This window comes from Octopus bimaculoides, chromosome 13 (assembly GCF_046866305.1).
Source record: "Octopus bimaculoides isolate indiv1 chromosome 13, ASM4686630v1, whole genome shotgun sequence".
NCBI lineage: Eukaryota > Metazoa > Mollusca > Cephalopoda > Octopoda > Octopodidae > Octopus > Octopus bimaculoides.
In genome coordinates this window covers 53,306,374-53,325,574 of record NC_142940.1, presented here as the reverse complement: position 1 = coordinate 53,325,574, position 19,201 = coordinate 53,306,374, and the positions used below count along the sequence as shown (strand labels likewise).

General features: G+C 36.7%; 1 protein-coding gene across 1 annotated transcript in view; it reads left to right on the top strand.

The window, feature by feature from the left end:
* Positions 1–19,055, top strand: part of LOC106877725 (uncharacterized) — a 76,736-nt gene extending 57,681 nt beyond the window's left edge. Inside the window, exons 7-16 of the mRNA XM_089361315.1 lie at positions 1,610–1,689; positions 2,773–4,868; positions 8,444–8,604; positions 8,812–8,970; positions 10,210–10,467; positions 12,403–12,581; positions 15,346–15,460; positions 16,570–16,734; positions 17,952–18,069; positions 18,832–19,055. Of these exons, the coding sequence (XP_089217441.1) occupies positions 1,610–1,689; positions 2,773–4,868; positions 8,444–8,604; positions 8,812–8,970; positions 10,210–10,467; positions 12,403–12,581; positions 15,346–15,460; positions 16,570–16,734; positions 17,952–18,069; positions 18,832–18,917 (3,417 nt within the window). The 3' untranslated portion in view covers positions 18,918–19,055. The remainder of the gene's footprint in view (positions 1–1,609; positions 1,690–2,772; positions 4,869–8,443; positions 8,605–8,811; positions 8,971–10,209; positions 10,468–12,402; positions 12,582–15,345; positions 15,461–16,569; positions 16,735–17,951; positions 18,070–18,831) is intronic.
* The last annotated feature ends 146 nt before the right edge of the window (positions 19,056–19,201 follow it).

Below are 19,201 nucleotides of genomic sequence, written 5' to 3'. Positions count from 1 at the left end.
GCTATACAAACAAAAATTTATGAGATTCGGACGGTGAATAGGCGTATATAATGATTGTAAAGATTCCTCATATTGCTTGAAGAATGCAAGACTGAAAACTCTCCCCAGGTACTGTTCCAGTTTGCATCATCTTCCAAAAGGTTTATTCTACGGTAAGTTTTGTGGCATTTTACAGATATATTCAGCAACCGTTTCGAGATCCTACCAGGGGGTTGAAACCATGAACATTGTGCAGGAGATGTGAGATAAAAGAAAGAAAAAAACACTCAAAGATGCAGTGGTCGGGGGTGCACAGTAGTTACAATCTAACAATTGTTTGGATCGAAAGTGAGCGCTGCCAAGGATTGGTGTACCTGCAATTTTGCTTAAAATATTTTTACTTCTTACCAAGTGGAATATCTGGGTACTTCATAGTTGAGAAGATGCTTTGCAAAGGTATCATATTTTCAGAATTCATAGATTGCAGTTAATTTGATCCTAAATGGATGTCCTATTTACTGTAACTTTCTTCCTCCACTATCTCTACCTCTCTTTCGGCGAACTAAATTTTTTCCTTGTTAAATGGCACTCCAAATGCATAATACTAGGGTGGCGCTCATGGACGAAATTTTTTCGGAATACACCTCACATTTTGTCAAAGTCGTCCCAAGTATCGTGTAAGGAAGAAATAACATTTTTCGACATATAGTTTATTAAATTAAAATAAACTAATCTTTACGGTGGAACACTAAGTAGATAAAGCTATAAATAACAACATATATAATATTGCGTATGGAATAAAAAAGAAAAAGAACCCTTGCATAAAACAAACTCCGAACAGCCTTCGACTTTTTTCCCATCTAAAGGGTTTTTTTAGTCTTCAACACGCTATTATTCATAGCTTTAATTTCGAGTTTCACCATAAAAATGTAATTTATCCTTCAGTTCTCTCGAAGTTTCGAAATTCTTGTAATGTAAACATCTTACAATTTTCACTAGTGAGAACAAAGCTCTAATGGAGAAACTTCGAAGCGTTGCTTTGGTATAACGATTAGTACACCCGCCATATCCACAGATGTGGATTCGTACCCAACGGACAGCCTTCAACGTTTTCTCTACCCAAGTGGTTTTGAACCCGATATTCTGCATTCTATTTATAGCTATATCTACTTCGAGTTTCACGTTAAAAAGTAATTTACTTAAATTCTACCGATGTTTCGAAATCTTGTAATGTACACCTAGTTTGTTATAGAATCATTTAAAATTATTTTTTCCTTTTTCCCTTGGATTGGTTGTTTTGCATTTGCTGTTTATTGTTCATTTTATTATAAAAAATTAAAAAGCTTAAACTAAATTATCATTAATCACCCCCCCCCCCCCTTTTTTTTTGTTCAGATGACTTCATAATGGGTTTTAGTAATTGGTTGCCTTCGAACCCTAAACAGCATGGCATCAATTCTTATATGGTAACTGCCACACAAAACTAACCTAAACTAACATGTGCTTCTTTAAACGTACAAAATATAACATTAAACTTTGCAGCACTGGTTTAACCCACGGTTTTTTTTTTATTCATTTTACTACATCAAGAATATGTTTGCATGTTTCTTTCTTTGTTTTATGATTTCAGGTTCTGGGTACTCCACACGCTGAATCTTTTCTCAGCATTCTGAAGTCTCTTCAACAAATTGACCCTGAGAATGAAATCAGGTAAGTTCCTTGTCATTCGTATTCAAGCCACAGTTATTCTTATGTTTGACACCAAAGGCTTCTTTTATGCATTAACTATAGATAGTTTTTGCTTACCTCACTAGAAGTGAAGTGGTTGCTGGTATATTTGCTACTAATTAGTGATTTGTGGGTTAAATTTGCTACGGGACTTTCGTTGTATGTCGAAACATCTGCCCTATTAAATGAGCCGGTGATTACACTGCTGTCTAGAGTAGATATTTCGACTTCTGAGGAAATCAGCTATGATGGACTAACGTGCTATCAAGACGTTATCTCTTTCTCTTAACACTGTAGAGATAGGAGTCCACTAGCTTCCTTAAGTTTCATAACAGATCTGACAGCTCTGTCTTTGAAATATTAGTGAAATTTTGATATTTTATTATGGATGCCATTCATGGTATATACAATACTATGTCTGACTCTATTTAAGACTAACGATCGTTTATTAACATATTGACGGCTAATATTTTACTGGGTGTAGCATCATTGGTAAATATTTGCTCCTTACCCTACAGGTCGAGTGTAGACAAGGTACTCTTGAACCCATGTCTGAGGTGGGTACACATGCATTTCTCCCCAGATGTCGAATATGGATACATAAGCTCTTCGTCCAAGAAATGGATGAAGAGCGTACGAGGGGGTGTTGAAATGTTCTTCGCTTTAAGGGTGTTGCGAAGGCCTTTTGGGGGGCCCAACTTTCCGAGTTCTTTTACAGAGCTTAGAGAAAATGAAGGACCGTTGCAATAAGTGCGTGAATCTGAGAGGGGAATATGTGTAATAAAATCGTAATTTACTGATCCTCTTGTATTCTTTTACCCAAAGCCAGGAACTTTTCAGCATCTCCTCGTATGTTTCTCCCTTCAGTTGTTAGGTGTCAACTATACGCTCCTCGCCTTAAATGTAAAGTGTGGATCACACGCTGCCTACACCAGATGATGTCGATGGATAGCTCTCTCTTCATGTAATGAGTTTAGTTTGGATATATTTCAGTAAATAATCTCTGTTGATTGCCCTCATGTCTTTGTTTGTCTAAAAACAAAATATTTGTCTCCTATTCTTCAGTGATTACCAATGGTTTGTAATGGAGTCAGTGGCACAAAACTTACTTTACTTGGACAAATCTTTGTTTCTTGAGAAACTTTTGGTTGACATAAAGACTGAAATAGAACTACAGCGTTGTAGAAGCAATAGAACTACTGAAGACCAAAGAAAGCAAGTCAATACAACAGTTGATTCTACATATGGCTCTGAGACGGAAGAGATCACCGGTTCTGGTTCAGGAAGCTATAATTTCCAGTCACAAACCACTACATCCTCGTTCGACTTGGAAGAACCTGATCTTCCAGAAAACTTCGTTGAAACATCATCTCCTAAATCAACTTCGAATTCATCAAATGTTGTAGAAAATCAAACGCCAGAAAAGTTATCAAAATACCACAAAATTCCATCAGATTCTGAGAATCAAAAACACGTCCATAAAACAGAGCTCCAGAAAAATTCTGAACCATCCATGACAATAAACGAAGCAGTGACATCTGTAGAAGAACCCTTGAATAGCTCTGTTATCGAGAGTAGCCCGAAGAAAATTAAATCTCTATCTGAACTGGTTCTACAGTCGACGCAAATGAACGAAAAATCTTCTCAAATTCGACTAGAAGGAAACCAAACCCCCAATGTAAGTTCCAAATCAACAGAAGAACCGACGTTGTCCGAAATTGCTCCACAGGCGGGCAAAGAGAAACACACAGAGAACACATCAAAGAAAATATATTCTTCACCAATTAAAAGCAACAGGAAAGACAGATTTTCTGAAAATGACAAACCTGAAGTGGCAGAAAATCTCGAACCCTGTCCACCTCTGACGCCCGAGACGCTTCATTCCATTACCACATCACAACAATCTTTTTCTACTGAAAATACAAATGAAAAAAATGTTGACAAACCAGAAACTCTTTCTTCAATCACATCAGATACACTACAGAATCCCTCTTGTTCATCACCAGTTGTACTACAATCAACTTGCTCTCCCGGACCATCTTCTCAAACATTACAAACGCCCCAAACAAAACGGCTTCACGCATCAACAGAAATTAAGGAGGATACTCTTAAACCAGCTTCTCCATCTTTACTTGCACTAGTTAGATCAGCCCAAATCGTATCTAAAAAACCCCCATCAACCCATTTAACCCCAAAGGTGAGCATGATCTCAGAGCTTACTTCTGATTCGGAGGTGAATACTCTGTCGGAACCCGCCTCCATTCTGGAGGCAGACGTACCATCAGAGTCCACCGCTATTGTGGAAGCAGACGTGTCATCAAAGCCAGTCACCACAATGGACGAAGATGTGCCGTCAAAGGCAGACGTACTATCAGAGCTTACCACTGTTTCAGACTCTAAAAATACTCCAGTGGCAGACGTACAGTCAGAGCTTGCTGCTGCACCGGAGGAAAACGTGCCATCAGAGTCCAATGCATTAAAAGAGGCAGATGGGTCATCAAAGGCCAGCATTGTTCCAGAGGTGGAAAAGCTGACAAAGTCTGCTAGTCATTCAAAGACTGATGTTTCACAGTCACCTCCACATCCAACAATTTCCGAATCTGGCACTTCTATTATACAGCCTGAAGCCATCACCAAGGCTTCTCCACCACCACCACCTCCTCCTCCTCTTCCTCCACCATCTCCCCTACATTCGCCACTAAACCCTGGGTCTGGTGTTTTTCCCAGGGCTCCTCCACCGCCACCACCTCCACCACCTCCACCACCTCCACTCCCAAACTCTGGGAATTTCTGCAGACCACCACCTCCACCACCACTACCCCTGGGGTCTGGAAATTTACCTAGAGCTCCACCACCACCACCACCATTACCCCCAGGATCTGGGGTTTCCCACAGTTCAGCACCACCTCCGCCACCTCCTCCACCACTACCCCCAGGGTCTAAGAGTTTACCCGGGGTTCCTCCACCTCCACCTCCACCTCCTGGCTCCAGGGGTTTTCCTCCTGCTCCACCTCCACCTCCGTCATCAACAACATCGTTATCACCAAGCAAATACTCGTCTGCGACGTTGCCAGCCAGGTTACATGGTAAACCAGTCTTGGCACCAACACAGAAACTTCGTTCTTTCCAATGGCACAAAGTCCCACCCAATATCATCAATGGTAATGTATCATTTTTTACCATATTTACCACCATCACCACTACCACCCGCCACCCCTATTGTCACTATCCCTACTCCCTTCACTACTTTACTATTATTACTATTACCACTATACTACTAGTGCTACTATTACAGTATTGTCAATTACCCTTAGTGAACCTTGATCTGGAGTTCACTGGGGCAAAGAACAAAAAAAATATATGTCTGCTACTCAGACAACTGGTGCTGTACCAAACTAAATTGAGTACGCTGATTCCGAATCTGAACTCAGAATTGCTGTAGCATGTCAGGATTTTGAGTTATGCGCATAATTGTGTATTAATACTATATTAGTATCAGGAAAAGTTAAGTTCAAGGTAAATAATTATTATAATAGTATATTAGTACTGTATATAGTATATTTATGTTCAAGGTAAATATAATATAATGGTACAAAGTATATTTATGTTAAGGGAATACTCACTGTATTTTTGATATGCTCAGCTCAGAAATGTTTGTGACACTTGCTCTTGCACTTATGCGTTGTGATGGTCTCCTGTTGTAGGGACCAGCAGTAGTCACCCATCATGTGTGGATTGAACCGGCCTTGATACCTTGTTTCCATCTCATATATGTCCTGGTGGAACCTCTCACCATGCTCAACATTAACAGCACCAAGATTAGTTGGAAAAAAATTGAGATGAGAATGCAAGAAGTGCATTCTAAGGAGCATTCGGCATCCCCATTTTCATACGCTATTAGCATGTTGTTTATTAAATCAGCATAGTTTTCAGCTCTATGATTTCCAAGAAAGTTCTGTTTAACTAGCATGAATGAATCCCATGCCATCAGCTTAACTGGATTAAATTTATCTCTGCATTTGCTATCAGATATCAATTCTCTGATCTCGGGTTCAATGAAAATGCCTGCTTTCAATTTTGCGTCACTTTTCTCTGCACCAAATTTTACTTTTAGATACTAGAAGCCACAACCATCGTCTGTCATTGCTTTTACGATGTTTTTCATGAGGCTGAGTTTGATGTGAAGGGGTGGAAAGATAATTTACAGGTCTTCCCGTAACATATGCTGCCCATTGTACCGACGAACTATGAGCTCATCTCTTTTAGGCCAGTCTTTTACAGTATAATGATTGTTGTCGTCGTGGCTGTTCCAAACACACAAGAAGCACATATTTTTGGTGTATCCCAGTGTACAGTCCTCGGAGGAGGGAAATCACCTTTAAATCACCATAAATATTCCACTTATGAACTGAGTAATTAATTCTTTTCAGAATGAGTTCCATCGATTCATAAGTTTCTTCCATACCGACAATATGACTCACAAAAATGGAAGGTTTTTCATTACCACTATGTAACAACACAGCTTTGAGGTTAACCTTACTGGAGTCTATAAACAATTCCCATTTGTTAGTCACATGCACATGTCCTAATGTTTGCATGAATGCATTAATGTCAGTACAGAAACAAGCATTATTTTCTTGCTTGAAAAAAAAAAAAGAGAAGCTTCTATGGCGGGAACGGAAAATGGGAATTTTCGTACCTTGCCGTAGGAGATTCCATTGCTGTATTTCGATCCCAAAACTTCTGCCTTCTCCTTTGAGAGGGCTGGGTCTCTTACTAAATCGTTCAAATCTTCTTGATTAAACAAGCATGGCTTGTTTTTCTCAGAATCAACTATGTACTCTTCGTCCATAAGAGCATCAGTATGTTCATCATGCGACGTATCAAGGTCTTCAAGTGAATCATGTGAGAGGGTTATTGGGACAGGGTTCTCGAAGTCATGTGGGACCAGTTTTGGAGCCGACTTACAATTTGCATACATTGCTTTGATTTTCTTTGAGAAGCTACTAATATTAGTCATGCAAAAGTAACAGAGACATGATTGGTTGGCTCACGCCATACCATTAGTGCAGCAAAAGGCATTCTCTTCTGTTTTCCATTCAGCCACTAAGTAAGCCCTGAGTAACACATGGTGCAGCATATATGAAGTGCCTACCCCTTGTCTTGTTCCTCAATTTTACACCTGAAATAATATTTATAGGCAGTTTTTTATTTGGTGGCAATGTTCACCCGCTAGTCATGTGGAGCAAATTTTCTACAGACACAGCAAAAGTTGTCTGGGTGATTCACATAGCCTGTCCTATTCCTGATCTAACACAATAAACACAGTTAAAACAGTAATCACGCAGAGCGAGAGATACACATATCACACATGACAGCAGCGCAAATGACACTGAGAGTTACCAAGAACAAACTGACGTATTTGGCATTACACACAGTACATCAGCGCCATCTATTGCTAAACTAAATAATGAACTTTCTCATCATTCGTTTTATTGCTGTTATTTCTTTAATTTTGAATTAAGACCGCTTTTATTCTAGCAAATTTTATAATACGGCCTACATCTAGCCGAAAGTATGGTTATAATCTTGCGCATGCGCATAACTCAAAATCCTGACTGCTAGAACAATTCTGAGCGCGGATTCGGAATCAGCATCCTCGATTTAGTCTAAAACACATGCTTTTACCCCAGTAGCAAAATCTTTGTTGTCCATTATAATGTAAGATGTGTTTCAACATGATTGTTAACAACAGTGTGAGTGTGTGACATTTTGAGCAAGTGTCATTTGCTATCGCTCCTAATGGTGTCTGTGAAACAGTTTGATGGAAACTGTATTAAGCTTATCGTGTGTTTGTATGTGTCTACGTGTGAATGCTGATTTTTTGCTTGTCATTGTTTGAGCGAAGTGGCGGTGATGTCAACATTCTTTGTTGGCATTTTTACCAGTTGGTCTATGCTTTCAAAGACCTGCGAAAAATAGAATTACATTACCTGAAAAAGCAGGTGAGTGTTAGTGACAAAAAGAGCACCCAGCTGCAAACTCCTGCTTCAAAATCATTTGCTGTATGATTATATGACACTTTGGGGGAGTGTTTGCTGCTATCGCTCCTGACTAATCAAGGCCCTGCGAGTGAAACTGATAGATGGGAACTCTATTGAGCTTGGCGTACGTGTGTGCGCGAGCGCGAATGTTGATGTGTTGCTTGTCATTCTGTGGTTAAAGTGATGATAATGTTGACATTCCTGGCTGACATTTTGACCAGTTGCTCTGTGCTTTCAAAGACCTGTGAAAAATAAAATGTCATTAGCTGAGAAAGTAGGTAAGGGTTGGTAACAGGAAGAGCATCCAGCTGCAAAATCCTGCTTCAAATTCAGTTCCTGTCCAGGCCCTGCTAGCATGGGGGAAATGGATGTTAAATGAATGAATTCCTTTGAATAAAGGTAATGGGTAAGACATAAATGATTAGACATGTATATCCTATGCATCTTATTCCTTGGTTGTCAATTCAAAATTGAAACTTTCTATAATCCCACCAAAATTTATCAAATAATTATCTCCCTTGCAATAACTGGCCACCAGGGTATACAACCCTAAATTCCTTTCACTTCTACTATTTGATACCTATCTCAAGCATTTATGCTATTTTATACTTATATTATTATTTGATACTTCTATTACATTATTATTTTATACTTATCTCAATCATTTGCATTGCATTTTTTTGTTTTCTCAGAAAAAGGCAACCTTTGGCAAGATGTATATTATATGAGAAGTAACAGTGCTGTGGATGTTGACTATAAAACTCTTGAAGATATGTTCAGTATGAAAACTCCTCCCAAAAAGTCGGCATCAGTTGATGAACAAAAAGTGAAGAAGAAAAATATTCCGAAAAAAGTAAGTGAAATATTTAACAAATTTCAAATTCTTAGCTATTTGATTATCAAATGCATTCATTTTATTGTTAATATTTATTTTGTACTGCAAATGGCTTACATATTTAACAGATTGGAATTATTTTCTAACTTAATTTCCTCTCTGAATATTGCACAAGTAAATTCAGTGGCCCAGCACCACTAATAATATGTATTGTTTACTCTTCAGGTCAATCTTTTGGAACGTGCTCTAGACATAGACATCTTCTTGAAACAATGTAATGCCTCACAAGAGAAAATAGTTGAAATGATTAAGGAAGGCACAAGCAAGGATCTTGACTTGGAAATGTTACGACGGATGCAGAAAATTCTACCAACTGACAGTGAGGTATGTTCTAGTTAAATCGCATATCATCTGATATAAGATTTAAAATTGCATTAACTGAGTGTAGTGTGTTCAAACGTAGCATAGCTTATCACTTTGGGTTAAAGGTGAAGTCAACTCTGGCTTTACATCACATCCTTCTAGGAACGGTAAAATAATTACTATATTGTAGTTCTTGTACCTTTGTTAGATCAATATTTATATCTACATTTCAATTGATTTCTGATTGTCATCGGGTATTATATTCCTGGACATGTACACAGGTGTGTACGTAGGACTGGTATATTTGACAAAGAATTTATGTAAAAATCCTATGTTAAAACAAATACATTTTTTATGTAATTAATTAAATACACTTGACAATCCTTTATCCAAAGTTCCAAATTCCAAAGCGTTTTCTTGTGAGAGAAGCACTAATAGTAGAGAAATACCTGAATGTACTCAGATTTTTAAAGCGATATTTTGTAGACAAGCAGAAGTGAAAGTGATGTGGGGCTGTTATGAGGTTGACAAAATGGAGTAAAAGTATAATATTGGTAGTATCCCTTGTATTACAGAAACAATGTGGTTCTGAAAAATCTTGCTGCAAAGTAAAACAACTTTTGCATTGACGTTAGGAAGGGCATCTAACCATACAAACTATGCCAAAGTAAACATTGGAGTGTGAGTTGTTTGGCTCATCAGCTTCTATCAAACTGTCCAACCCATGTCAACATGGAAAAAGGTACATTGAATCAGGATGATTTTTGTGTTGCAAGGAGGTCAACGGGAAATTCATTTTGCATTCTTGAATCCCACATTATAGCAAGAATTTTTAGGAATGCAACACTTCTGTAATGCAGGGGATGTTTGAAGGTGGGTTTGCTTTGGTTAAAAGTGAAATGTTCTCACAAATCACAGTTACATACGCAAAACTAGGCTTACAATAAATTTATATAAAACGACCTTCACAGAATATGTATCAACTGTTCTTTGAAGTATAAATGGACAATGTGTTTAGATTTGGGTTCTGTGCCCAAGCTTCCCCATTTTGTAAATGCATATAACCATTCCAAAATGCCCACGAAACGAAATTTAAAACACAAATTCCAAGCACTTTGGATAAAAGATTGTCAACTATATAAACTGTTCTTTTGTCAGTTATTGTTTCGCTTGAATCATCAATAACTTAACCGGTTCTCTACTGTATCTAATTACCACTTGGTTATACATTGAATCCTTCTTCATTCTTTGACTATTTAGCTCTCTATACTGAATGCTTACCAAGGTGACAAAGAAGACTTGGGAAATCCAGAAAAGTTCTTTTTGTTGTTATCAAAAATCCCCAACATTCATCTATGCATTGATGGCATGTTACTGAAGGAAGAGAGGAAAGTGTTAATGCAAACTCTAAAACCGAACCTTGAAACTTTGAAGAAAACTTGTCAAGTTCTGATAGAAAACAAAAACCTTAAGGCTTTCTTTGCAATCAGTCTTGATGTTGGCAACTATATGAACTCTGTAAGTTATATTTTATTTCAGACCTAAGTAGGTTATCACCCAGTATTTTTAACATCTGTGGTATTAATATTACATTTGTTGATTATGTTTAGCTATGAACTGAAAATAGTCAAATTTTGTAAGGAATCTTTGCAGTTCCAATATTTGATGAGAATAGCTGTCATAGTTATTGATAAGCCAAAACGTCTACAGCAATAAAAATATAATCCAGAGGTATTTAAGACATAAATAATGTAAGCATTTATTTCAGATAGGCTCCTTTGTCTAACATTGAGAAGGTTCTTGTGCAGGATCAAATTGGATACTTAAACTTATTCTATCACCCAGTTTAATTGGATTATTTTCACAGACCCCAGTTTTGAGATCAGTTTTCAAGTATTAAGACAACTTCCTCTCACAAATCACTGAGATCTGGAGCAAAAGGCAGTGACCAGTTCTTTGCAGACCCTCCTATACTGGTTGAAGTTGATGCCATTAATATTTCTCTTAAACCTTTCTTAATCGACATGTGGGGAAAGACATGAGCAGAGAGGGAATTCCAGAGGGATAACATTTGGGGAATGAAGGACTGGACATAATGTTTATTGAAGGGTCTGGGGCAGAGGGATTTAAATACAAGGGGGATGAGTGAGGGAAAGACCAGTGGATCCAAAATAACTGAATTGTAATGGTAGGAGGGCAGCCAGCTCCCAAGAGCAGAGGCCATTATAGTGCTAGTAAAAAGGACAGAAAGAATAGACAGCAAGTCTATAGGCCTGAAGTTGGGACATATCTGTGAGTAACTTTACACCAATCAGTCAAATGGCCCACTTTTGAAGGTTTTTAAATATATTTATGAGCAGCAGCAGCATCACTGTCGTAGATGTGAGAGCAATACTCCATTGTGAATATTCCTTGTGTTTTGTGAAGTGTCAATAGAGAGTACTCTCCTCTGACCCTGAAAAGAAAGGTAGTCCTAGCTTTGTTAAGGATGTACTTTTAACAGACTAGATCATCAGAAATAGTGAGACCCAATAAACGGAGTAATTGTGAGGGTCCTAGTCGAGTGCTGGTTATGATAAAGGCACCGATCTTCATTCTTTGACAAGGTTATGTAAAAATACGTTCTTGATTTAAAATATCTCGGATGTTGACACCTTGTATCCAAGCACAGGCACTGTGGTGTGGCCGTAGCCACATAACCAGGCATTCAGTAAATCAACCAATCAAATTGACGTATAATGTATATGTATGTAGATATGTATATGTACCAAAGAAAGTATTTCAATCTTTAAAGTTTTCTTCTTCAAATCATTTAATCTTTAATTTTCTTTTAATATTGATATCTCCAAAACATGAACGTAATTTTTATAATTAAGATACAAAACTACAACAGAGGAGAATCCCCCCCACCACACACAAAAAGCTATCTTTTATTTGTTTTGATTGTTAGACTATGGCAAAGCTGGGGCACTGGCTTGCAGGATTATTAGTTGAATGAATCGATCCCAGTACTTAAAAAAGAAACTGGTACTTATCCTATCGGTCTCCGTTGCTGAACTGTTAAATTACGGGGACGTAAACAAACACTGGTTATCAAGCAATAGTGGGATACACACACTTACAAATATAAGGGGCTTCTTTCAGTTTCCGTCTACCAAATCCACTCACAAGACTTTGATCAGCCCGACGCTATAGTAGAAGATACTTGCCCAAGGTGCCATGCAGTGGTACTGAACCCAGAACCATGTGGTTGGGAGGAAAGCTTCTTTACCACACAGCCACACCTATGTAACAAAATCAAAAGCGTTCTATTTGGATCTATAAATTATTCTTGCAGTACTGACATATCGAGAAATTTTTTTTTTTTGTAAATGTAACTTTGAAAGAATCCTTCCATGAGATGACATCAATATTTGTAATTCTCCATTGAACTTAATTTGTTATTCTTTCCAGGGACGTTTTGCAGGGAATGCTGTTGGTTTTGAAATTAGTTCTGCTCTAAAACTCTTCAAGGAAACCAAATCAAATGAGACAGGTGTTACGTTATTACATTTCCTTGTCAATCAAGCTGAGGAATCCAATAATTTCTTGTTTGTCGAAGAACTCCAGCCTATAATAAACAGTGCAAGCAAGTAGGTCGTTTCATTCTAATTTAGACTATCCATTCACCCCTTCCTCTGTTATTCTTTACTTATACTATTATAATTTATTCTCCATACTTCCAGTCTGTTTATCCAATAACGCTAGTAAACACTCGTGTCTTTTGGATTTGCTTGCAATAACATCTGATAATTCTCCAGTTAATCCAATTTTAAATAAAGCTGGAGTATGAAGACACCGCAAACGAGAGCTGTCAATTGTTTCACTCAAATATATCAAAGAAGAAAAGAAATCAACTTTATTCATCGTAACTCTAGAATGTAAGGGAGGTAATTCTAATGTTATAAATTGTTGAGGAGCCCAGATGAAATATATAATTGGACATAGTAAAGTTGATCGAAGCGCAATTACAATTTATCGAAAGCATTTAGTAGTGCGTGTGTGTATTACTATTCGAACTATCAGTTGGTCTGTTCAAAATTCAATAATATTTACTCGTGTAAGTCGCATTCAATTATTTTTTGTTCATCATAGTTTTAGATTTATCCTGTGCATAAGTCGCATCCCATTTTTACAGTTAAAATCATGGATTAGATAGTGAAATTTGTATACAAGTAAATAAGGTGCATTACAGAAAATATTTAAAAACTAGCGGAACCCGTGGATATTTCTTGGAATTAATGGTAAACCTGTTGGGTTATTTCTGAAAACTTAATCTAATAAACCTGAAAACGTAGCCTGTGATGTGTCTGTATGGAAAGATAGTCGCTCATCTGCTATTCATTGAAAAGTGAAAGAAATTAGAATACCATGATTACTTAATGCACTTTATATATATACTCTAGGCACAATTTTATAGACTTAATACACAGCACTCATGAAATTCACTCTTTCTCATTAAAAAAAAAATCCCGTACATATGATAGAACTTTTATTTAAATTGCGTATATCTGTCACGTAAATAAGCGTGAATATTTCACGGAATTGCACTTATGCGTTAAGTGATAGGTGATATAAAAAAGTTAATTAAATTATAAAAAGACACTTTTCACTATCCAATAGCCACCACCTCCCTCTCTACCAGTATCCCTCTCTCTCTCTCTCTCTCTCTCTCTCTCTCTCTCTCTCTCTCTCCTCTCTTTCCCTCCTCTCTCTCTCTCTTTAACCTCACCATCTGAACATCACCCCCTCTGCTAAAATATCTTTAACTCTTTTCTATATCATCACTACCTTCAACTAATTTTTTTAACCACATAATAGATATTACGTTCCCTCTACCTCACGTCATTGACGCTTCTCTCTGCCTCTTTTCGTCTCGCCCTCTTTTTCTCTAATCACATGAAAGCGTTACCGACGAGCTAAGTAATGAAATGACAAGCAAAATTATTATAAGATATATAAGTATTAAAATAGGGCTACGTCGTCATGTTTTATTAAAATACAGCTTTGTTTTTCAATAAAATACAGAAAGCTTTAAAATTTACGTGTGTGTCATGTTTATGTCAACAGCCTAAAAACAGTAATCAAAAACGCTCTTACTCACTCACACGCACACACATAGTTATGCAATTTCCTATGGCTTGATATAATATATTATACATTTTAGTTTTAAAATAAAATATTAAAAAAAAAAAACGTGGCAACATAACCTTTTCACTTTGACCTATTTTCAATATTTCAGATAGTAACTTAGAAATATGGTTAATTGTTCGATCAAGCAACTGTTTTGGATCATTTTCATCATTTGTTTGTTTCATTCATTGAACTGTGGTCATGCTGTGGCGCCACCTTGAAGGGTTTATTCAAACAAATCTATCCTTCCTTAATACTGGTTCCCATATGGTGCTCATATCTGCACTCGGTCTGCTTATGAGTTTGCTGTATCTTAGCATATGTGCTGCTTCTTTTAGTTTTCGTATTTTCGAGTAGTGTTCTCTATTATTTTTAACTTACAAGGGGAAATGGGCTCCATTTTTCTATACATGATCAGCGATACCCAATTTATCAATATCTCCTCGTGTCACAGATTTGCAATGTTCCTCTAAACTTATTTTGATGGGGGCGGCATGTTTCGCCTTTGTATAACCTACCACAGCTGCATGGGATGGAGTACACGCAGTCTTTGGTCATATTTTCTTCTATTGGTGGTTTTACTCGAAGGAGATATTTGCGAAGTGTTGTATTACTCTTGAACGCTGTCCTGATGTCATATGGGCCGCATATCTTTTCGGAGAGGCCTTTCACATAGGGTAGACAGACTGTGGACAGTTTATTGGCTTCATCCTCTCTTTTTTTTCATAATTGGAGTGGATAGTATGTTTTTGGGGTAGTTGTTGCTTAATAGATTGCTACTGAGCTTCACCAGTTCTTCGTGGTGGGTATCACGATCGCTACTTATATTCTTTGCACGATGTTTTAGGAACTGAGCACATATGTATGTGTGTATATATATATATATATATATATATGTGTGTGTGTATGTATATGTATAGATGTGTGTGTATATGGGCATATATATATATGTATATATGTGTGTGTCTATATATGTGTATATGTATATATAAATAAAATAGTGTGTATATATATATATATATATATATAAAATAGTTTATATATAAGATAGTGTGTGTATATATATATATGTGTGTGTATATATATATGATAGTGTGTGTATATATATAATCTTGTGTATGCATGTATATATATGATAGTGTGTGTATATATGTAATAGTGTGTATAAATATATATATATATTTACTAAAAATGTATAACTCAGGATGTATTGCTCTTTTGCAGGTTGTCAATTGATGCCTTACAGAAAGACTTGGGTGTATTTAAAGCCAATGTCAAAAGATTTAGCACCGATATTAACTCTACTGAGGAAAAGGGTCAATACAGTGATTTCATTAAGGTGAGTCATATCTTGCAGAGGTTCATCTATTTCCTGATGAATTCCTCAAGGATTTTATAAGATGATTTTTTCAATGCTTTTCCATGTTTATATAGTACGTACACACACATATAGAACACAATCTCTTGCTCTCACACACAAACACACTCTCTTAGTCTTTCACAAATGAACAGTGTTTTTCGGTTTTGTTTAATAATCCATTTGCTAAAAGTCTGTGGTTTTAGAGAAAAGTTAAGAAGTTAAAACAAAATCTGATTAAGTTACAGAATTCTTTCTCATGGTAAGATTATCAGCAATGTAACATAGAGGTTGTCTGTATTGTTTCTGTTTTACTCATAAAATCTTTATATAATAATTCTTTCTAATTTTTGTACAAAATCAGCAATATTGAGATGAGTGAGTGATTTGATTACATCAACCCAGTACTGATCTGGTACTTATTTTATCAGCCCAAGTGTATGAAGGGCAAAGTCAAACTCAGCAGAAATTGAACTCAGAACATGAAGAGTCAGAGGAAATGCCTCTAAGCATTTTGATCAGTGTGCTAACAATTCTGTCTGCTCACTGCTCTAAACCTTTATCTAATAACCACTATCAATGTTGGTTGGTTGAGTTCTTCAGTCACTCTTTGCACTATACACACAGAATTAACATAAATGGTGTAGGATGAATGTCTTATATTTCTGAAGAATAATTTTTTAAACGAAATTTTCTAGAGATTGGTTTTCGATGGAATAGATTATAATTATGCTGAGGATGCCAGAGGTCTCCACTGCCACAGGCTCGACCATGAACCTGTCAGAGTGTTCAATGCTTTGACAGTTTGCCTTTCTCAGCCCAACAAGCAGCAGAGCCTGGGCTGGTAGCTGAACACAGCAAGTTGCTGCTGGAGAAGGTGTCAAAGTATGTAGAATTCCAGCTGATGGGGTGCCTACCATCACAAAACACAAAAAGACAGAAAGTCCTGTTTGGAGCATGAATATAATACATTTATTTTGGAGGCAACCAATTATCAGACTTGCACCGTTTCTGAATTACCATTTTGCAATCTTGCAGGTTTCATATTTCTTGCTTGCTTGACTATTTTTCCTTTTTGCTTCAATTTCTAGGAAACTTTATTGGAAATACAAGAAACTGAAGACCAATTTAAAGAAATTGATGATAAGGTTCAAAAGTTAAGGGGTCATTTTTGTGAGAAGAAAAAGGACTTCAAGTTGGAAGAATTCCTCAGCAGTTTCAGCAACTTCCTACAAAGTGCCAAGCAATGTCAAAAGGTAGATTTCAATTTTCTAGAACAGGAAAGAAAATAGTTGAAGATTTGGATGGATGGATATATATATATGCATATATATATATATATATATATCTTGTGATTTTTTCTTTGTGATGTAATCTTGGGACAGAATATATTTGCGGCTGAAGATAGCTTTAAACCATCCTGTATATCAATTATATACTCATATAATGATACTGTTTGGGTATAAAGCTTGAAACACGTGTACCGTGGAATTTTACGTTTATATATATATATAAACGGTAGTAACATTGAATAGCACATATTGATGTGGTAATGAACACTACTTCTCAGTAGAGTTACTACTATCAACTCTTATAGAGATTTTCTAAGTAGCTACTTTATATATGTAGTTTCTTAAATGTGTTCTTGGATAGCTGTTAATATTTGCTGGTGTAAATAAGCCAATAGAAATTTAACAATAACCATATATTAGGTTTAACATCAGGTTCAGTTCCACCTTCCGTCTATTACATATACATTAACGTAACTTGTTAACCAAACTCAATTAAAATTGGTATTTCTCCAGGTTACAGTGCAACCACCTTTCCATTTCTTATGGAAATCTTTGAAACGTAACCTTAATTATTAACATAGCTAAAACGGTAAATAGTTAAGACCCTCATGTGATTAACAAAGAAATTGTCAACTTGAATTTTACACACTGGTGTAAATAAAAGAATGTTTATTTGGCAGTGGCCAGACTTGAACTTTGGTATTTGTACTATTCATGAGTCAATGATTATGAATTACATTTCTGTACCAACATTGACTGACAATCCTTTCTTAGCCACTTAACAATGGCCAAGTCACATGGTTGCCTCAAAATATTAATATAATAAACAAGTTGACAGTCTGAAAGTATTAGTGACCTACAACTCTGAATAACACAACCCTAACCATGGCCATCACTCACAAGTGAGCAGATGACTTAGTAGTTATGTACCATTTTACTTTTATTTAAGCCTTTCACTCCCTATGGAGCCTAGACCATCAGTGACTTTTCACTCAGATCCTTGATTCTAGGTTGTCTTTTTTTGCTTCTCTCCAGTTGGATCCCTGCTTTTAGAGATCTGCCTTAAGTATCCCACCTACAGCTATTTTTAAGGACCTCTCTTCCACCTCCCTTGTGGGAAGGTATTGTTGGTGTATAATCATCATCAATGCTTCAATAACTTTATTATTATTATGTCATAGGATAACAAACAATACAAAATTCGGTTGGAAATGCAACAGAAGAGCCAAAAGAAAAGAGAACAACAAAAACTGATGAACAAAAGAAAAGAATTAAACTCAAAGACAGAACTGGATGAAAGTAAGTAATTTTGCTGTGTCATGAAAGCAAGTCTTTTATATTTCTTTTTATTTATTTCAATCATTGGATTATGGCCATTACTAGAGTGCTATGAAAGTTTTAATAGAACAAGCTGATAAAATCCAAAACATCTTTTACTCTGCCATGCACTAGTGTCTGCCTTGCTATGGTTTCTACAGTTGAACGCCCTTCCTAAAGAGAGCCACTTTAGATCATGTACTGAGTACTTAAGGTCATACATTAGTGATTAGAGTGTTGTACACATGATCACAGACCTCCAGAGAAGGCTGGAGAGCTGGCAGAATTGTTAGCACACTGGGCAAAATGCTTAGCAGTATTTCGTCTGTCTTTACGTTCTGAGTTCAAATTTCACTGAGGTCGACTTTGCCTTTCCTTTCAGGGCCAATAAAGTACCAGTTGCATACTGGGATTGATCTAAACGACGGACCGTGTCCCTAGAGTAGGAAAAAAAAACAGTAATCCAGTCAAGGCATTGAGCTGCCTGTAACTATAGCAAAAGTCACTTACCCAAGGCAATGCAGAAGTAGTGAACCCAAATCCCTGTGATTGCAAAGTGAGCTTCATAACCCTACAGCTTACTTTTATCCTATCTCGTGAAACAAAACCTTTTCTTCTCCCTTACAAATTTACTTTCCAGTCACTGCTTTCCTTGTTTCTCTATTTTAGTAGCCACACTATTTCCATTTCAACCTTATAATAGATAATAATAATAAACGATTTTTTTTCCCTTGTATATTCCAGAAGGCCGCAGACGGAGACGTCACGTTGATGACTCGGATATCATGGGAAGTTTGATAAGTATGATTGCAAATGGTTTCGTCGAATGATGCCTCTGAAAATTATTACCCCTACGAGGACCAGTCAACCAGCAAATTCCTGCCAACAGTTTTTCCCAGTGAATAATGAAACAAAAAACTTTCAATGTCAATAAAATAACCTGCATTTAATGCTAAGTTCACGTACTATGTTTGGCTTGACTATTCATTGATGAAAGCTCCAGACCAACACATTACAAATAACCCTAGAATATGCAGTCTACTAAGGGAGGGACAACTTAACATGCAAATATGTAAGGATAGATAGAAGAGGGGAAAAAAAAACAAAATCACTA